Source organism: Rattus norvegicus, chromosome 3, assembly GCF_036323735.1.
Source record: "Rattus norvegicus strain BN/NHsdMcwi chromosome 3, GRCr8, whole genome shotgun sequence".
Lineage (NCBI taxonomy): Eukaryota > Metazoa > Chordata > Mammalia > Rodentia > Muridae > Rattus > Rattus norvegicus.
In genome coordinates, this window is record NC_086021.1 from 155,244,645 (window position 1) to 155,261,579 (window position 16,935).

Below are 16,935 nucleotides of genomic sequence, written 5' to 3' on the forward strand. Positions count from 1 at the left end.
CTGAGGAATGGGGGTGTGGTGGGGGCAGGATCTCCTGGCCTATGTGACAGGGACCGTCTGGATCTAGAACAGGAGCTCAGCAGCAATTAAAGGTGTTTTTTCTTCTTTTTTCTTTTCTCTTCTTTTTCTTTTTTTAGATTGCCCGATTGTTGGGAACAGGAAGCAGCAAGTCTGTCTTTCCTGTCTGTTCCTTATGTCACTTGAAGGAGAGGAATGAGTTCTGGTGGGTGGGCTTTGCCAATAGAGGCAGGAATGTGCTCTTTCGGGTCATTGGAATCACCTCATGTTACTCCAAAGGCACATTTGTTATGAGAACAGGATGGACGAAGATGGGATATGGGAGAGTCAGCAACATAAGCCACTGTGGACCACCCATCCCTGATACCCCAACCAAGCCGAACCTCCTTTCTTTTCATCTTGACAGTTCCCTGGGTGCTGTATCCATCTGACCCATCTCCTCTCCTCAGGGCAGCAGGTGGTGGAGACAGCCACAAGTTAAACCGCCTTGGCAGGATCAACTTCTACCTTCCAAAGGGTTCTAAGTAATGGCGGTAGAGGTGATTGTATGATCAATTTGAAATGACTCCCCTACCGTTTCGGAAGCAGGTTAGGAAGGCCACAAAAAGCGACAACGAAGATTGGCTTCTGGCTCAGCTAGGTTTAGGATGGTGTGTATTTTTTGGTGTGTGTGGGGGAGGGGGTGCTGTGGGGGGGGAAGGGTTCCGGAGGGGGTGGAGAAAGCGGAGGGGGGAAGCCAAGAACTAGGAGGAGGGGTAGAGTTTCTGGGCGGGGAGGGGGACGCCGGGGCGCGGTGACGGGAACCAATGAGCTGCCAATTCGTGAGTCTCCGGCGTGACTGTAGAGATTGACGTGGAGGACACGTCAAATTGATTCTCGCACCCCGCAGCTTCCCGGTCAGACGAATTTCTCCCAATCGGATGAAGTTCACCTTGGGCCTGGGGTCGCGGGCCTGGAGAGTGTCCTGGGAACGGGCGGCGGCGGCTGCGGCAGCGGTCCCTGGGGCGGGCGGCGCGCTGGGCAGCGGCTCACTGCGCGTCTCCAGCCGCCGCGGCCCTCGGCTCGCGCGCGCCCTCCCTCTATGCCTCTCCGGCGGTGGCGGCGCCCGAGCTCTCCCGGACTGTGCCGGGCCCAGCCCCCGCCGCTCCGGCGCCAGGCAGCTGGCCGGCCCGCGCGCGATGGGTAAGGGGGCGAGCCTCAGGTCGGGTGCGGGCGGGTGCGGGCGGGTGCGGGCGGATGCCGAGCTGGATTGAGACTCTCTACCTCCCTTCCTTCCCCCTTGATCCACTTTCCCTGTGCAGAACAGGCTCTATGTGCTCAGGAGCCGTGTCCTCTGCTGATCCCACCCTTCGAGGGGTTAGTCCCTTAAGTTCAGAGAGGAGGTGAGGGCACGACCAAAGTCGCGTAGGGGCACCAAGGGCTGAAGAGCACAATGTCTGTCCCTGACTCCGACTTTTGCCAGCATGTCCCCGGCTCTGCCCCTCAGATCTGAGCTGTCACGGAGGCTGGGGTGGACCTGAGGGTTACCTCAGAGTCGCGCTAGTGTGAAGTACACCCCTCCTCCCCCGGACACCCTTGAGTAACCCGCTGGTGTTTTTTCCCTCGCCTGCTCACTCCTATCCGGTGCGTCTGCAGAGCAGACGTACGGCGAAGTGAACCAGCTTGGTGGTGTGTTCGTCAACGGCCGTCCCCTGCCCAATGCCATCCGCCTGCGCATCGTGGAATTAGCACAGCTGGGTATCCGACCCTGTGACATCAGTAGGCAACTGCGGGTCTCTCATGGCTGTGTGAGCAAAATCCTGGCGCGCTACAACGAGACCGGTTCCATCCTGCCCGGGGCCATTGGGGGCAGCAAACCTCGAGTTACCACCCCCAATGTAGTGAAGCACATCCGGGACTACAAGCAGGGCGATCCTGGCATCTTTGCCTGGGAGATTCGTGACCGGCTACTGGCTGACGGCGTCTGTGACAAGTACAACGTGCCTTCCGTGAGCTCTATTAGTCGCATCCTGCGAAATAAGATTGGCAGCCTGGCACAGCCAGGGCCATACGAAGCAAGTAAACAGCCGCCGCCGCAGCCCGCGCTGCCCTACAATCATATCTACCAGTACCCGTACCCCAGCCCAGTGTCACCCACGGGCACTAAGATGGGCAGTCATCCCGGGGTTCCCGGCTCAGCGGGCCACGTCAGTATCCCGCGTTCATGGCCCTCCGCACATTCAGTCAGCAACATTCTGGGCATCCGGACATTTATGGAGCAAACAGGTCAGTCGTGACATCTTCGGTAATTCTTTACAAAAGGCAGAATTTGGGGCGGGAGGATGAGCGAGGGTGTTGCATGCCCTTCTCCCTGGAGAAATGACTTTGGTTCAAAACTAAGTTCGGGACTGGTCACCCAGGCTGGGGGTCCAGAGCCTTCTGCGGGAGTCTTCGGACATCTTGAACTTTTTATGACAAATATGGAAAATATTTCCCAAATAGAAGAGCAGGCGCAGACCACAAAATCGAAGGCCTGAAATTGCACTTTTTCATTCTTGCAAAAAGAATGCAAATGCCTATCGCCAAATCTAAGCCAAACAAACCGCTTGGACCATTTTGCTCAGTCCCTTCCTTAGCTTTCAGGTTCTTTCAAGAGCTTATGCAGGCCCAGGAGCTTTTTTAAGTAAAAGAGAAAGAGCCCCTGTGGTTGGTGTTTTATATGTTAGTTTGTTTTGTTTTTCTTTCTCTCTCTCTCTTTTTTTAAAGTATGGCCTAGACCTCTGTAAGGTTCAGAGGCCATTCACGTCCTGCCATTAGAATAAAGGTAACGACACCCCCATTCTCTTTTGGTGCAGTCGCTAAGGCTTGTGCTCTGATTGTCATTAAAGTTCCGTCAAATGTTGGTAATTTCTCTTGCACGGAAAAGGCTGAAAGTTTCAGGCAACCTTGGTGCCCTGCGTAGGATGATATCTTTTCTAGAAGCGTCAACTCCCTTTCCCAAACAGTTAGTGTTTCCTTCCTTACAGCGCCCTTTGCTCCCAGCCAGGAGCAGACCTGAGCAGACCCAGGAGGACAGTAAGCTGTCTCGGTGACAAGCTGGGGAAAGTGGACTGCTTAGCCCCATTTCTGAGGCCTCGCACGCTGTTCATTTGAATGGCTCTATACCAAAATAGCACCAACCGAAACTACCCATGGAGCAGCAGAAGGCAGGTGGTTGGGAAGTGGCTACCAGCTCTGCACCCACCACTGAACGTTTCCCTCAGCAGGGGGCACACACCTGATCTAGGAGCAGCTCTGTGCTTGAGACATTTTGGCATAGGTCTTCTTGGAGTTGTTCTTAGAGGCAGACCCGGGCCAAAATGCTCTCCTAGCCTTCTGGATGCTAATACAAGACATCCAGAGGTTTACAACATTTTCGTGAAGTTGCCTTGAACTTGAATCTTTCTGGTTGCTGTTTCTGAGCAGTGGAGAGACTGCCTCCCGTTGAGCCTCACTGGCACTTATGCTTTTTCGTAGGAAGCGGACCCAGGGTTGGATGAAATGAAGGGGAGGCTCCTCTCCTTCTTGCTCTGAAATGCCAGGCTCTGCCACCTCCCCCGCCTCCAAAGAAAGGTCTTTGGAGTTTGTGGCAGCCTCTGGGGGTGGGAAGGGATGTCTGGCAGTGCTCGTGTGCAAACGTGTGGGCTGGAGGTCTTCACGAGTGCACAGATATCTACTCCATCTGCGTTCCTTCAGGGGCCCTGGCCGGGAGCGAAGGCGCTGCCTACTCCCCCAAGGTGGAAGACTGGGCGAGTGTGAATCGTGCCGCCTTCTCCACCTCGTCAGCAGTGAATGGACTCGAGAAACCTGCCTTGGAGGCAGACATTAAATATACCCAGGTAACCAGAATGCAGGGCAGTAGGTGACCTTCGCAGGGAGGGGGGCATAGAAAGGGTTAGGGTAACGAGAAAGAGCAGTAGCATCTCTCTGGCAGGCTTTGCGAAGTCTGGGCAGAGAGCATCTTCCAGCGGCCTATTGCTGTCCTCAAGTCCCGCGGTCCAAGTTCGTAGCAGCCTGCCTGGCTTTCGAGAGAAGATTGGCTTGCCTTTCGATTTGAAAAGGCTGGAAGCCCCTCTTTCTCTAAACCCTTGAGGTTTATAAATCAGATTGCTAAGGAGTCCTAGAATAGTGACAAGTGACAGGACAGCAGAGTCCGTGTCAACTCTGCTTGTGCCAGAGAAGCAAGAGGGTTTTCTGACTCTGTCTCTTTCGGCAGTCGGCTTCCAGCCTCTCCGCAGTGGGCGGCTTCCTTCCTGCCTGCGCCTACCCGGCTTCCAACCAGCACGGAGTATACAGCGCTCCAGCAGCCGGCTACCTATCCCCCGGCCCGCCCTGGCCACCAGCCCAGGCACCCCCGCTGGCGCCCCACGGAGCTGGTGTGGCGGTGCACGGCGGGGAGCTTGCCGCGGCAATGACCTTCAAACACCCCAGCCGAGAAGGTGAGGGGCACCATCTGGGAGGTGTCAGGATACTGGAGGGGTTAGAGGAGCTTGGGAGTCTGAAGAAAGGAAGGAGAAGGAAATGCGGGAGGGATGGGAGGGGGGAGAAGAGGAGGAGGCAGATGCAAGGTGATTGGGGCAGATTCATCTCTAGCAGGTGCCCTTAAGAAAGGGCACCTAGAGTGAGTGGCTCACTTAAATTGCCCCCTTTAACCTATTGAGAGAAGGAAAAGGGTCAGGCTGGTAATCAAGACTTTAGGTGTCATTGACTTTCTTGCACCCTCGGTCAAGTTGTTCCTCCCCATCCCGGGTTTATGTTCTTTATGCCAAGAATGATCTAAAACGCCCACATTTGTGTAGACTGCAAAAATGTGTTGACTGAAAAACAGCCCAGGCCCACATTTGTGTAGTAGCTTTCTAGAGCGGACAAGAGAGCCCTGCACTTCAAGTGGGATTGGACCTACCAGTGGCACTCCTGACTTCCACATCTGGACTCCCCATTGGTTGGTTCCTGCCCTTCCGTTTGTTTGTTCCTGGTTCTCTTTAAACTTTGGCCCTGGTCTCTTATTAAACCTTGGCCCTGGTCTCTTAGATTCCTTTTCTTCACCACATTCGATGAGGAAATCGAAAGCATAGGGTTCTTTCCTTCCCGGGGCACCATGACTTGGAACCTCATCTCTTGCCCCCTTCTAAATCTGCTTTCTAAAAAGCCAATATGGGGCCATATGGATTAAACCACACTGTCCACGAGGTTCTTGTTTCACTGAACTGAGAAATATTTCACCTGATCTTAAATCTGTCAGTTATGAATCTGCTTATATTTAGGTTTTGATCACCAGAAAATGTAAACTTCACCGATCCACTAAGGGAGTCTGTGCTCCAGCGGAGAAAGGAACGGTGCACACAAACTAAAGGACAGAACGGTGCTGGGGTTAGGAAAGACTCCTCACCTTACCCGTCTCACACTTACCAATTCTGGAGGGGGTGGCAGTGGGGTTGTGGCCATAGGTAGACAGTTGACAATAGTCCCCAGACAAAAAAGAGCTATTTTCAAGATGTTTTGGTGAAGCCAGGTGACAGAATCTGGGATTCAGAAGGGAAGACTAGTTTTTAAATTTTAAAAATATTTTTAAATTATTTTTATTTTATGTGCATTGGTGTTTTATCTGCATGTCTGTGTGAGTGTGTCAGATTTTGGAGTTACAACCGGTTGTGAACTGCCATGCGGCTGCGGGAATTGAATTGGAAGAGCAGTTGGTGCTCTTAACTGCTGAACCATCTCTCCAACCCTTAACTACTTTTTTTGGAACAGTCTTATCCTAGGCTATTAAGATTGACTAATGTCAGAGACTTTATTTTAATTTAGTTTAAATAATAGGATAACACTACTTGCCCACAAGGAGAAAAAAAAAATCCCTGAAAGAAGTCTGAGAATATTGGCTCCCAATAGCCCTATGTTTAAGGACAGCTGAAGGGTCTCAGGGTGAGTTTCTTCTCACTCTTCCTCACACTGAAACTCAGTACTGTGGATGTGGGCGTCTGAATGGGGTTTGCTATACGGAGCAGGCTTACTTAAACTAAAAGTGGATAGCTGAGAATTTAGTGATTTCTCCTGGGTGGCCCCAAGGAGAAAGAAGACACAGGAAACTAAAGAGTTGATTCCAAAAGGAGGTAGTTTTCAGAAAGGCCACATAGTCCTGAGGGTGCTTCCAGTCCCACATTAGAAACCTGTGATGTATCAACGACACACTCACTAACTCTGAAGACCTGTAGTCAACTTAGAAGGATCTGTATTTGGGTTTATTCCTGATCGATTTTCTTTATCAGACACTCCCTTTTCAGAAATACAGACCACCTCACTGGGAATGTCTCTTTGGCCATCATCTATGCTTCCTACAACAAAATGCCCTGTTTTTAAAACCTACGACCAAGTTAACTACGTTGGTTATTAAATTAGTAAGTTGATGTCCTGATCCATATGGTTCCTTTAAAGAATTAGTTAAAGGAATTATTCACACCCACACTGATGAACAATTTCTCAGGCTGGCATGCAAGCATTTGTGCTCAATGATTGTAAAAAGAATTGTTCATTAAGCTCCTGTTTTTGAAACATGAAAGTTACATATTCCCTTGCAGTATGAATTTACACTCTTCTCATGGGCAGAAAAGAATTGCTCCCTAACTGGACTTTGAAGAGTCAAAGCAAAGTTATATAATCCAGTACCGGTTACTTTCAACAATTTCTCAAACAACTGATGTGCTCAAACAAAACTGTTTCATGGGAGTTTACTGTCATTTTTGTTTACTGTATAATAGTAGGAGTAATATTAGTTAACTTTTTGATACAAAATTATCTTTGCAGAGACAATCCGAATTTGTACTCATATGAATATAAATATACCCAGGAAAAAAATCAATTTGTTGACGACCTAATGGGTATCCAGGATATAATATTCAGTAGAGTGTTCCTCCAGTTAGCTGCTAATGGGCATCTTACTGGTTATTCAGCCTGGAGCCTCATTGACTCTCAGCTTGTGCCTTGTCTGGGCGAGAGGTATTGGCTCTGGGTTCCCTCCTATGGAGGCAAGAAAGTAGGAGTGATTGTTGATGTTTCCCATCTCCTGAAGGGAACTTTAATTCTTTGGAACTGAGAGAAGAAAAAGGAAGTCTTATTCCCTTCACAAGGAGGGGTGGGGTTTTAAGACCATCCATATCCACTCAAAGGTCTTTGTGCTGGTGCATTTCTTCCCAGAAGAACCGCACTGACCTCTTCTTAAGCCAACAGGCATTCACAATGTGTTTCAGAAAACAGCAAACCTTTAGCGTTCCCGAACTGATCCTAGGAGGGATTTAAAAAACACAGGTGGGAGAAATTTTTTTAAAAAAAATCAAATTTATGAGTGTCACTTTCGGGCTTCCAGTAAGTAAACTCGCACAAAGTAAACCTGCGATTTTTACTTGTTAAAGAGAATTTGCAGTTTTGTTGTGATTATTGCTAATACAGAGTTGGTGCTTGGATGATACCAAAGGTGAACTCTGTTGTGGATGACTAGATACCCTGTGCAAATTATGAAACTCTTTGCTATTCCCCCTCCTTTGGTGGAGTCCCACCTCTCCTGGTTCTCTGTCACGCCGCGTTATGCTGTTGCAATTCCCATATTTTAAAAGTAAACACCTTAGTCACATTCCCAGAGATTAGAGTTTGCCAAGTGACTCCCTAAGTAAAGGTACCTCTCCATTCCCAGGGTCCTACAGAAGACCCCCACCCAAAAGGGGGAGGAGGAACTGAGACAGGTGGAAACAGGAGACTCTCCCCAAAGTGGGGTAGAATCCATCTCCTGGCTCCTGGGTGTTTATTTTTCTCCACTTGTCATTCCTGCCTGAGAAGCCTCCACCTCAAATGTTTTAAAAACAGGTCTTCCCTTTTGAAGTGTGTGAACGGGATGGAAAGAAGTCTGGGTATTTGGTTATACAGTCATAACTGTGCTTAGTAAAGTGAGCTGAGAGGTGGTCTGAACCATCTGTATATCTTCAAATATCTCACTACTCTGGTTTGTGTGTGTGTGTGTGTGTGTGTGTGTGTGTGTGTGTGTGTGTTGTGTACTGTCACTTTAGGACAGTCAAAGCATTATGCTTGGAACTGGGAGTAGGACAGCTGGCAAGTTAGAGTTCCCTCTCTTCCGGTTGAAATTGAGGCGTTAGATAGTGGCTTGTTTCGGGAAGAGGGAAAGAAAATCGAAAGTGCGCCCCGTTAGATAATTTATTTTTGCTTCCCGGTTCGAGGAAAACCTGCACAGAGGACCAGGGTTTTGGGAAAGGAAAAATAGGGTTGCACAATCATGGCGTCACTTTCTGGCTTCCAGTAGCAAAACTTGGGCCCCTTCCCAAAACCCCAAATAATAGAGCAATGTGTCGAATACCGTCTGATATGGCAAGCCCACTGCCATTTAATCCAGAGGCCCACAAGTTCCAGGATGTGCTGTGCCCGCAGTGTTCGCTGCTTATCTAACGCGCTACCTTGGCTCAAGTCTGAGCTCCCCAAGAATGTTTGGTGGCGTGTTTCCCCCTCCCCTCGCCCCACACCTCGCCTACCGCCTACCTGCAGACACCCTGAGATGCTCCTCAAACCTGCTATCCCGCGGGGGTCTGAGGTAGATGGGTGGGTGGAGGTCAGGAGGGCACGGTCTGCGGGTGTTAGCACTAGGTTAGTCTCGAAGTCTTCTTAGGAGCTGAAGACCACACCACCCCTGGCATCCGGAGTTGACAGGGAAGGCTGGTCTCTGTGGTCATCATCAGGAGTAACTGCCTGGCGAAGAGGCTCTGTTGAGGAGATCCACTAGCCCGCCTTGCGGAGTGTCTCCCTGAATGGGACCCTGGGTGTGTGTGTGAGGATTGGGGGGTGGGGTGGGCGGTGAGCATCCCCAAGTCCGGACTGGCGTCCTACTTTACAATCTAGGCTCTGGGGGGTGACCCGATGCTCCTGTGCTTCCTCCGCAGGGACCGACAGGAAGCCCCCTAGCCCGGGAGGCAAGGCCACGGACGCACTCGGTAGCTTACACGGACTTTCCATCCCGGCTTCGACCTCCTAGGGGCTGTCCCCTCGTAGAGCCACAGATCAGCTCAGAGGGGCCGGCCGGACCGCGGCTCCGCTCACTCGACCTCTGGCTGGCAGCATCCTGAAGTTGGGGCTCCGGCACTGCCTCCGCCCCAACAGTTCCTTCACGAGCTCCTGGGATCTTTTCGGTCTTTCCCAACCTTGGTTTTTGAAGGCTGCGCTAACCTTCCTTGCTTGAGAGAGGCTCCTGAATCCACAGCGTCGACTTACCTTTTTTTTTTTAATCTTCTCCTCCCTCCTCCTGTTCTCTCTCTCTCTTCCCTCCTCTATTTTCTCGTCCCAATTCTTTCCCTTTTTGCATTCTTCCCTCTCCATCTCCTGGTTTCTCTCTCACTTTTCTCACAATCAAAGGTCTGATCTTTACAGCTTCCCTGACTCTACTGCTCCAATCTGGGCAAACTTCAGTACACTCTGCAAGGACCCAACCCTCCTCTATTACCCCCACCCGACCCCCGCCATCCCCTCCTCCCCTGAACACCCTCCGTCCCAAGGGAGTGGGGCTTGAACCTAGGAGCAAAGCCAAAACCCTTGTTCATATATTTTTATAGTAACAAAAAGGAGTACAACTTCCCTGGGTTGCTGCCCCTTCCCTGAGAATATTTTTTTCTGTGCCCAATGACTAGGCTGGCTTTATTTCTAAGTTAATGCCACCTGAAAGAAGACAGTGCAAGAGAAAGAGATGCTGGGACGGGTAGTGTTTTCAGTAATTAAAAACTAGGCACACCTCTCTTAGCCCGGCTACACCCAATGCTCCCTAATGTACCTCCCGACCCAACAGCATTGTTTCAGGTGTTTTCCCCTCCATACATTTGTTGATTTTGAGGAACAAACTGCTTCAGGGTGCTGAGGTCCATTCTGGCTTCTGGTTTGCAAGGAATTGGAGTGGGTAAAAACCCAGGAACCCAGGAGGCTCTTCTGGAGTAAGGCAAGAGGGCTATTAACTGATTTCAAGTTCAGATGAACTGGTGGCGGGACTCTGAGTATAATTCAATTTTTGTAGTCATAAACATATTACTGGTGAGAGTCTGGCTTCACCTGTTAAACATGGGCGGGCGTCTTTGAATAAAGGAAATTCTGAAATTCACCAGCTTGGTGAGGGAGATAGTCTTGTGTTCTCTGGGGGGGGGGTGTTAGTGCTTACAGAGGGGAGTTCCTACATCTCTCCTCCCAGGACGCATCAGATCAGAGGATGGGGTTCTTGATTTTCTTGGGTACTCACTGCTCTGTTTGGGTAGATGCTGAAAATGAAAGTGACCTTCGTGGGGACGATTGTCAGTGGCTCCAGCAGACTGATGTGACTGGTAGACCCTTACCCTTCCCTCAGGGCCAGAGTGGCAAAAGTCCAGGAAGTGCCAGCTCAGCTTTGGGGACCAGAGGGGAAAACCAAGTACAGAAGCCATCCTAAAATGAAAGGAAAATCTAAAAGGCAAAAGGCAACAAACGGAGAGCTTTTTCTAGCATTCTAAAAACTAAACAAAAGCATCTCAGGTTACCAAACAACTGAGTGCTTTTAAAGTACAAAGGGGTTTCTGGCTGATTTTTTTTTTTCTCCTGCAGTGTTTGGCTTTGTGTAACCCAAGGAAGAGACTTTTGAGTTAAGTTACTGCTTGTAAGTGGTACTGTCTACTGCAGCCATCCCATCTGCTCCCATACATAGGACCAGTAGGAAATAATGTTTTCTGCATTTAAAAAATAGTTGTCTTTGTTAAAGTTATTAGTCATAAAACAGTTCTCACTCTCTTTACATGGGCTTTTCAGGTTTTAAAGTCTCCGGACTTCTAAAAAATTCCGTTCTATAGATAGGAATACGGATTAACTTTTTCTGGCTCACGCAGCAAGTTGGGAAGAAAGAGCTTGGCTATAGAAATGAGTGACAGTATCTCTTCGCATCCGAGAGTCAGGATTGGGACCTGAACTCTGGGACAGTCTAGCCAGCTTTCCACCTGCCAGTAGATCTTGCAGAGAAGTGGGTCTTCAGGAGAGTGGGAGGGAATTGTGAAAAATATAGCAGGGCCTCTGTTACTTCAGCTAGCCTTGAGGTACTCAGATGAGAGCAGCCTACTCGATCTGGACATCAGCTTCAGGGATCTTCTCACACTCCTGGAGAGGGACTCGCTTGCTTAGACTGGTGAAGACATTGCAACCCTTTCTGTAAATATGAGACGTAATCATATGATACACACTGTACATATACACTCTGTCTATACTACAGTCTATATACTACTCTACTATATACTACAGTCTTCTCTTGCTCCTTGATTTCTGTATGTAGGCTTCTCAGGGATAAAGGTTAGTGGACTCCTGCCTGAAATCTAACTCAGGATGATAGGAGACTTATTTTATTCAAGTCCTACCTGCAAAGGGAAACACAGCTCAGATCTATTTCCCATTGTTTTTGATACCCTGTGATGAAAGTAAATCTTTGAACATTCTTGCCTCTGGAGCTACAGAAGAACATTGGGAGTGGGGCAGAATATAAGGGATGCATATAGTAGTTACAATACCAAGAGGCTTTGACTTTTTGTGTTATGGATAAACTGTGCTGAGACCGGGGCTGTGAAGAGTCCCTGTGAACTTGGGTTAAATTCCTGCTCCTGTGAGGGTGACAAAGGACTGTAGTCTCCCTTAACCATGGAGTCCCATCTGTGAGACACACCCTTCCACTACAGTAATGCCTTCAGGAGCAGCCATCAGTAAGAAAACTGCCCTTACCCTTGCTTGCCTTCTCTGGAGACGGATTTGTTTAGCTGTTAAAAAGGGTAGGGCAATTATTGCTAAGAGTGGTGGGAGATCCAGAATTTAAATTACATTTAAAAAATGACATTCTGTTCTCTGTGCATCTGGAGCTATAGAGGAATTGTAGACTCATAACACAGTTTTACAGCACCACAAAGGGCAGAATAATGTGAGAGAGAATCACTACTCAGAAACAGTTTATCTCTGGGCCACCACCTGCTTTTTTACTTTTTACTTTAAGAATAACTTGAAAAATAGAATGATGTATCAAAAAGAAAAGTGTACAAAGACATAGAATCACTCAGATGGCTTTCTGGGGGCTTTGAAAGAATGGGAGTAGAGTCATCAAAATAAAAACTCATCATTGCTTCGCAGTCTCATTTCTGTTCCTACAGGTGAACGCTCTTGCCACTTCCCATAGGCCCTTCCCTCGGCAGAGGACTTGCTTCTGCTTTCTCAAGTACCCAGTGAAGAGCTGTGCTGTACATAGAGTCACGGGAGGCAAATCTGTTCTGTGCACAGCATTCATTCTACTCTCTCGAGTGGATGCAGATCCACAAGTGTTTATTAAAAACAACATATTTGTGAAGAGGGCCAGCTTCATGTTTCCAGTGACTCAAGACAGGATTTGTTTTGTTGTTTGCTAGTGGAAGTACTTAGAATGGATTACAATAACCTCCCTGGGGGAAGTGGCTACTTTGTAGCAAGGCGGAGGGACAGCAGATTCAGGGGGGCAGGGACAGGGACAAGAGACACAAGCTTTGTTCTTCCGGAAGGTAACCTGACTCCTTCAGGCCGGGGGAATTGATGAATTAGATTTTCTTAGTCTTGGGACTGGGGAGTCAGCTCCCTCTGGGCCAGGAAAGAAAAGAATGAAGAGACACCGAAGAAACGCTGATATAAACCAAGGTGATGGAAATACCCAGTATTGTCCCAGGCATTCCAGTCACCTCATGTCAGTTCACTGGGACCCATGAAGAACTAGGCTGCTGCTGGTGACCCTCGCTCTCTGACAACTGCATTCCCCCTCGCTTGTTCTTGACTCCTGTAAAAAGATGAAGGTTTATTGAATTTAACTGTGGTCTGGATGTAGTTCACTGTCAATTTCCTGGCACCAGCCTCTCTAGCTAGAATTACATGGGCCAGAGATTCTTTTCAAAAGAAATGCTACCTGCTCCGTGCTATGAGGATGATCCGAATTTAGAGTCTTGCCAGAATGCATCGGAGGAGCTCAGTTGAAAGGCTTGTGCACCCAGGCAGGTGGTATAATGAGAAATGTTTGATTCCTTTTTCTTATTGGGAGAGAATTATACACACATGAAGCCTTCACCTTAACACCGCTCTCTCTATCTAACTCAAGCACTGAGGAAATGCCCCGTGCCTAGGATACTTCTGCTCAAATCTTTGGATCTCGACTCTACAAAGGCATTTTCTCCCATTTTTGTATTATCCCTCCCTCTCCCGCAAGGGCAGAAGTGGGAGAAACGACAGTGTCTTCCTCTTCGAGGTCACACAATGAGAACCACACATCTAGCTAGCCCCAATCCAACATGGGAATTCTAAACAGTTGGGACAATTACAGTCAATTTAGCCCAGTTATTTCTTTGGCGTGCAGGCTCGTTGAAAGCCCTGTTTTGAGTCTGAATAGCATTTCTCGAGGAGGTGAAGCCTGGGATTCTCATTGAAACACACATCTGTTTCTGGGTCGGCCAAATCCAAAAGTGGAATCCCAATTACAGTTTTCATGGGTGATAGAATTTCTACTGTATTACAATTTAACCACCTGGGTCGCCCCCACTCGCCCCTTTTCTTCTTCGGGATGAAATAAGCCGATCAAATGTTCATTCAGCTATTAAATTACATTTCCATCCTGTAACGTTTCATTTCCCTTTTCTCTGGTGAGATATACTGGTGTGATGGATAACTTCCAGTGTCTTTCTTATAGGGACTGTGCAGTTTTGGCTTTCAAGAGTTCTCCAAGTACCGGTGGACGAGGTTTTAGTTTATAAGATTTTCGAATAGCAAAGAATAAAATGAGACTCATTCAGGTAACTAGTTGGTTTTGATTTAACAGCAGTCTTTTGGGAATAAAATGAAATAAGATATCGAATGAATGGAAAGAAATCGGTTCTTATTTTTTTCTTTTTCAAAGTTGAGTTGGAACACCAAGTGGGTGGAATACATTAAAAAAAAAAAAAAAGATCCTTGGGCAAACAAGTTGTGATTTGATTAACACTATCTAGGAAAGGAAAGATATCATTCTGGCCACAAGGGGGCATGCACATTGTTCCACGAAGATAAGGAGGAAGATAACGCGGAAGATAACGCTTCCTCAGGAGAAAAAAAAATCATTCTGTGAAAGCCACATTCTTACCAGTTGTGAACATCCATGTGTGAGGAACACTCGTTTTGTTTTGTTGTTGCCGTAGTGATTTTTATTGCCCCAAACGTTCTAGGCCCAACCACCTGGGAAGCATCAAATAAGGTAGTTAGATATCAATAGCCACTCAAAGACAGACCTCACTTCTCACCCCGACTGAAATCTAGATGTGTGTTCAGTTAGTTCATTGAGTGGATATCAAGCAATATCAGTGTTAAAGGATCCAGCTCTAAACTGATAGTTTTTAAGGAATCAATTTCATCTACACTTGTGAAATTTGGAGATTTTTTTTGGGGGGGGGTGGATTCAAGCAACTTGTCCACTTCTAGCAATCCTTTAAGAGTCTTCAGTCATTTAAATTTGCATATACTGCTTCTCTTCAAGGGATGGCTCATTATAGACACTAAGAACAGCACCGGGAGACAGGAGCTTGTCTTTTGTTAGTTAACTTTAGGGTTGAATCCCAAGAGGATTTTGTGAATGGAATACAGACGATTTCTTTCTTGGATGGATAGAAGGGGCCTCTCTCGACATCTCTAATGAGGACTTGTGCATATGAGACTCAAACTACCCACAGTGAAGAATGCCCCCGGGTGGTGGATGTGTCAAGGAAAATGAGAGTATGTAGAGGCTAGAGACTGGCACAGGAGGGCAAATGCTGGTTCAAATCTTGTTTTGTCTACTTACCAGTTGTGTCACTTTGGGTGACACTACACAAAACTACCAGCCTCAGTTTTCTCATCTGTTTAATGGGAATTGTACCTCCTTGTCTGGGCTGTTGTAATACTTGGATTTCATAATAGGCATTAATAGACTCCTGAGCCTGGTGGCATAGTCCTATAATCTTAGATTTTTGATTCAAAGCCAACTTGGGCAATTTAGTAAGAGTCTACACACACACACACACACACACACACACACACACAGAGCAAAATCAGTGAAACTACCAAACCAACTCAAAACCAAGTCTGGAGATGCAGTTCGGTGGTGGAGCACCTCTCTAGAATGAGCAGAGCCCTCTCTACTACTGGAAAGAGTAGAGACTCCCTGTCATATACTCCTCACAGTGTTGCTATTGTTTTCTCCCACTATTTTCCTTTCCAAACCCCCTTTCTCTTCTTTTTCTTCCATCTTTCAGACAAGTGCTTGCTATATAGACCCAGCTGGCCACAAAATGACTATACAAGCTTCTAACCTGAGACCCTCCTGCTCCATCTCCAGAGTGTTTGGATCATAGGGGTGCCCCCGTGCTAGGCTTTGTTTCTCTGCTGCACACCAACATTTGCCAGGGAATTAGCTCATATCACTGTCCCGCAGACTATACTTTCTGTATGTTAGATCTGTGGATGATCCTGTAGCTGTTCAGATAGTTAAGGCTAGTTTCTGAGTTGTCTAGAACAATCAACAGCATTAAAGGGGGAAGGAACTGTCAGCTACTGATCAGTTCTGGTAGTTACAGATGGCCACCAAGACCTTAAGGCTACTTGGTGATCTTATGGCTTGACCAGAGATGACTCATGACAGCAGGTAGCCATAAACACTGCATTAAAATAGACTTTCTCTATTGAGTTTGTTTTGGTTAATTTTATTTTATTGCTCACTGTGTCACATCAGCAACTTGGAAGGGTGTCCGGAGACCTTGTAATACCTGGGAAATAGGTTTCCAGGAGCTGGAAAATAGTTTGAATCTGCTTCTGCCTTTAGCGGGCTGATTATGGGTGGCCTGCTGGCTTCTGGCTTGTGTCTCACTCTTCTCAGTGGGTAAATGAGTTTTGTTAAGATCAACATGTTTACCCCTCCCCCATCCCTGATTCCCTTCCTCAGGCTGGCTGCTAACAGGGACCCTAAACAATAACACCAAAACCCACAACTTGGTTCCTTCAGGAGAACTTACATTAAAATATCTTCCCCTTTAGGAAGATTGGGTACAAGATTTAGAGCTATGAGGAGAGCTGTGCCCCCTTCTAGCACCCACAAGTACTCAAAGCCTTAAACATATGCATACATGCTCCAAATCCATGACCAAGCAGTTCTTAAGTCTTTTTAACAACACGTCTTTGCGCCAAAGGGTGTTCATGAATCAGTTCCACATGTTTGCAGACTTATCAGTCATGTGTGAAGGGTGCATATTCATAGAATATGGCAGCTTGGTTCTGATTATTTAGAGTTTGTTTTCACAAACCGGATGCTTCCAAAAGTAAATAAAGACATTAAAAGATTTATAAAGAGACTGTCACATATTCTGAAGTGCAAAGTGTAAATGGATTTTTATAGACATGTGGATTTCATTTCTGTGATAATATGCATGAATTTAAAAATTAAAAGGAAATGTGCTGGGTACAATGTGTTTTTAGTTCTCATTTAGTTGTTGGAAATAATCAAAGTTGCCTAACGTATTCAACACAGAGGAGACTTGGCCCTCCTGTGATGTCATTGGGATCACCAGATAATGATTAATATTGCCTAATAGTGGTGTTTCCCGAAAAGAAGCAACAGAGTGGCACTTGCAGTCTGAATTCCTACTTTTAATCGAATCCCATGGGATTTCCAGCCAGACTCAACTCATCCCTTTCTGTGTAAATGTCCTGGTTGGTCTATGTGGCACACGGCTTGTCTCTTCCTCTCGGCCAACAGCAGTATGGCCAGGGGAAACTGTTGAGATGTGAGCATGATATGTACATGTATTTACATGAAGGCAGATGAGGACTTGTAGAGAAAAACAGTGCTAG

The 16,935-nt window shown here is 47.3% G+C and overlaps 1 protein-coding gene across 2 annotated transcripts; it reads left to right on the top strand.

The window, feature by feature from the left end:
• Positions 1-316: 316 nt before the first annotated feature.
• Pax1 (paired box 1) lies at positions 317-10,192 on the top strand. Of its 2 annotated transcripts, XM_063283810.1 has the most exons (6): positions 317-668; positions 908-1,200; positions 1,654-2,283; positions 3,733-3,875; positions 4,253-4,475; positions 8,973-10,186. In XM_063283810.1, the coding sequence occupies exons 1-6, from the start codon at positions 580-582 to the stop codon at positions 9,062-9,064; spliced, it is 1,470 nt and encodes a 489-aa protein (XP_063139880.1). In that variant the 5' UTR covers positions 317-579; the 3' UTR covers positions 9,065-10,186. The 2 variants fall into 2 exon arrangements, with proteins under 2 accessions (XP_063139880.1, NP_001388828.1); NM_001401899.1 differs by lacking the exon at positions 317-668 and having other exon boundaries at positions 885-1,200; positions 8,973-10,192.
• The last annotated feature ends 6,743 nt before the right edge of the window (positions 10,193-16,935 follow it).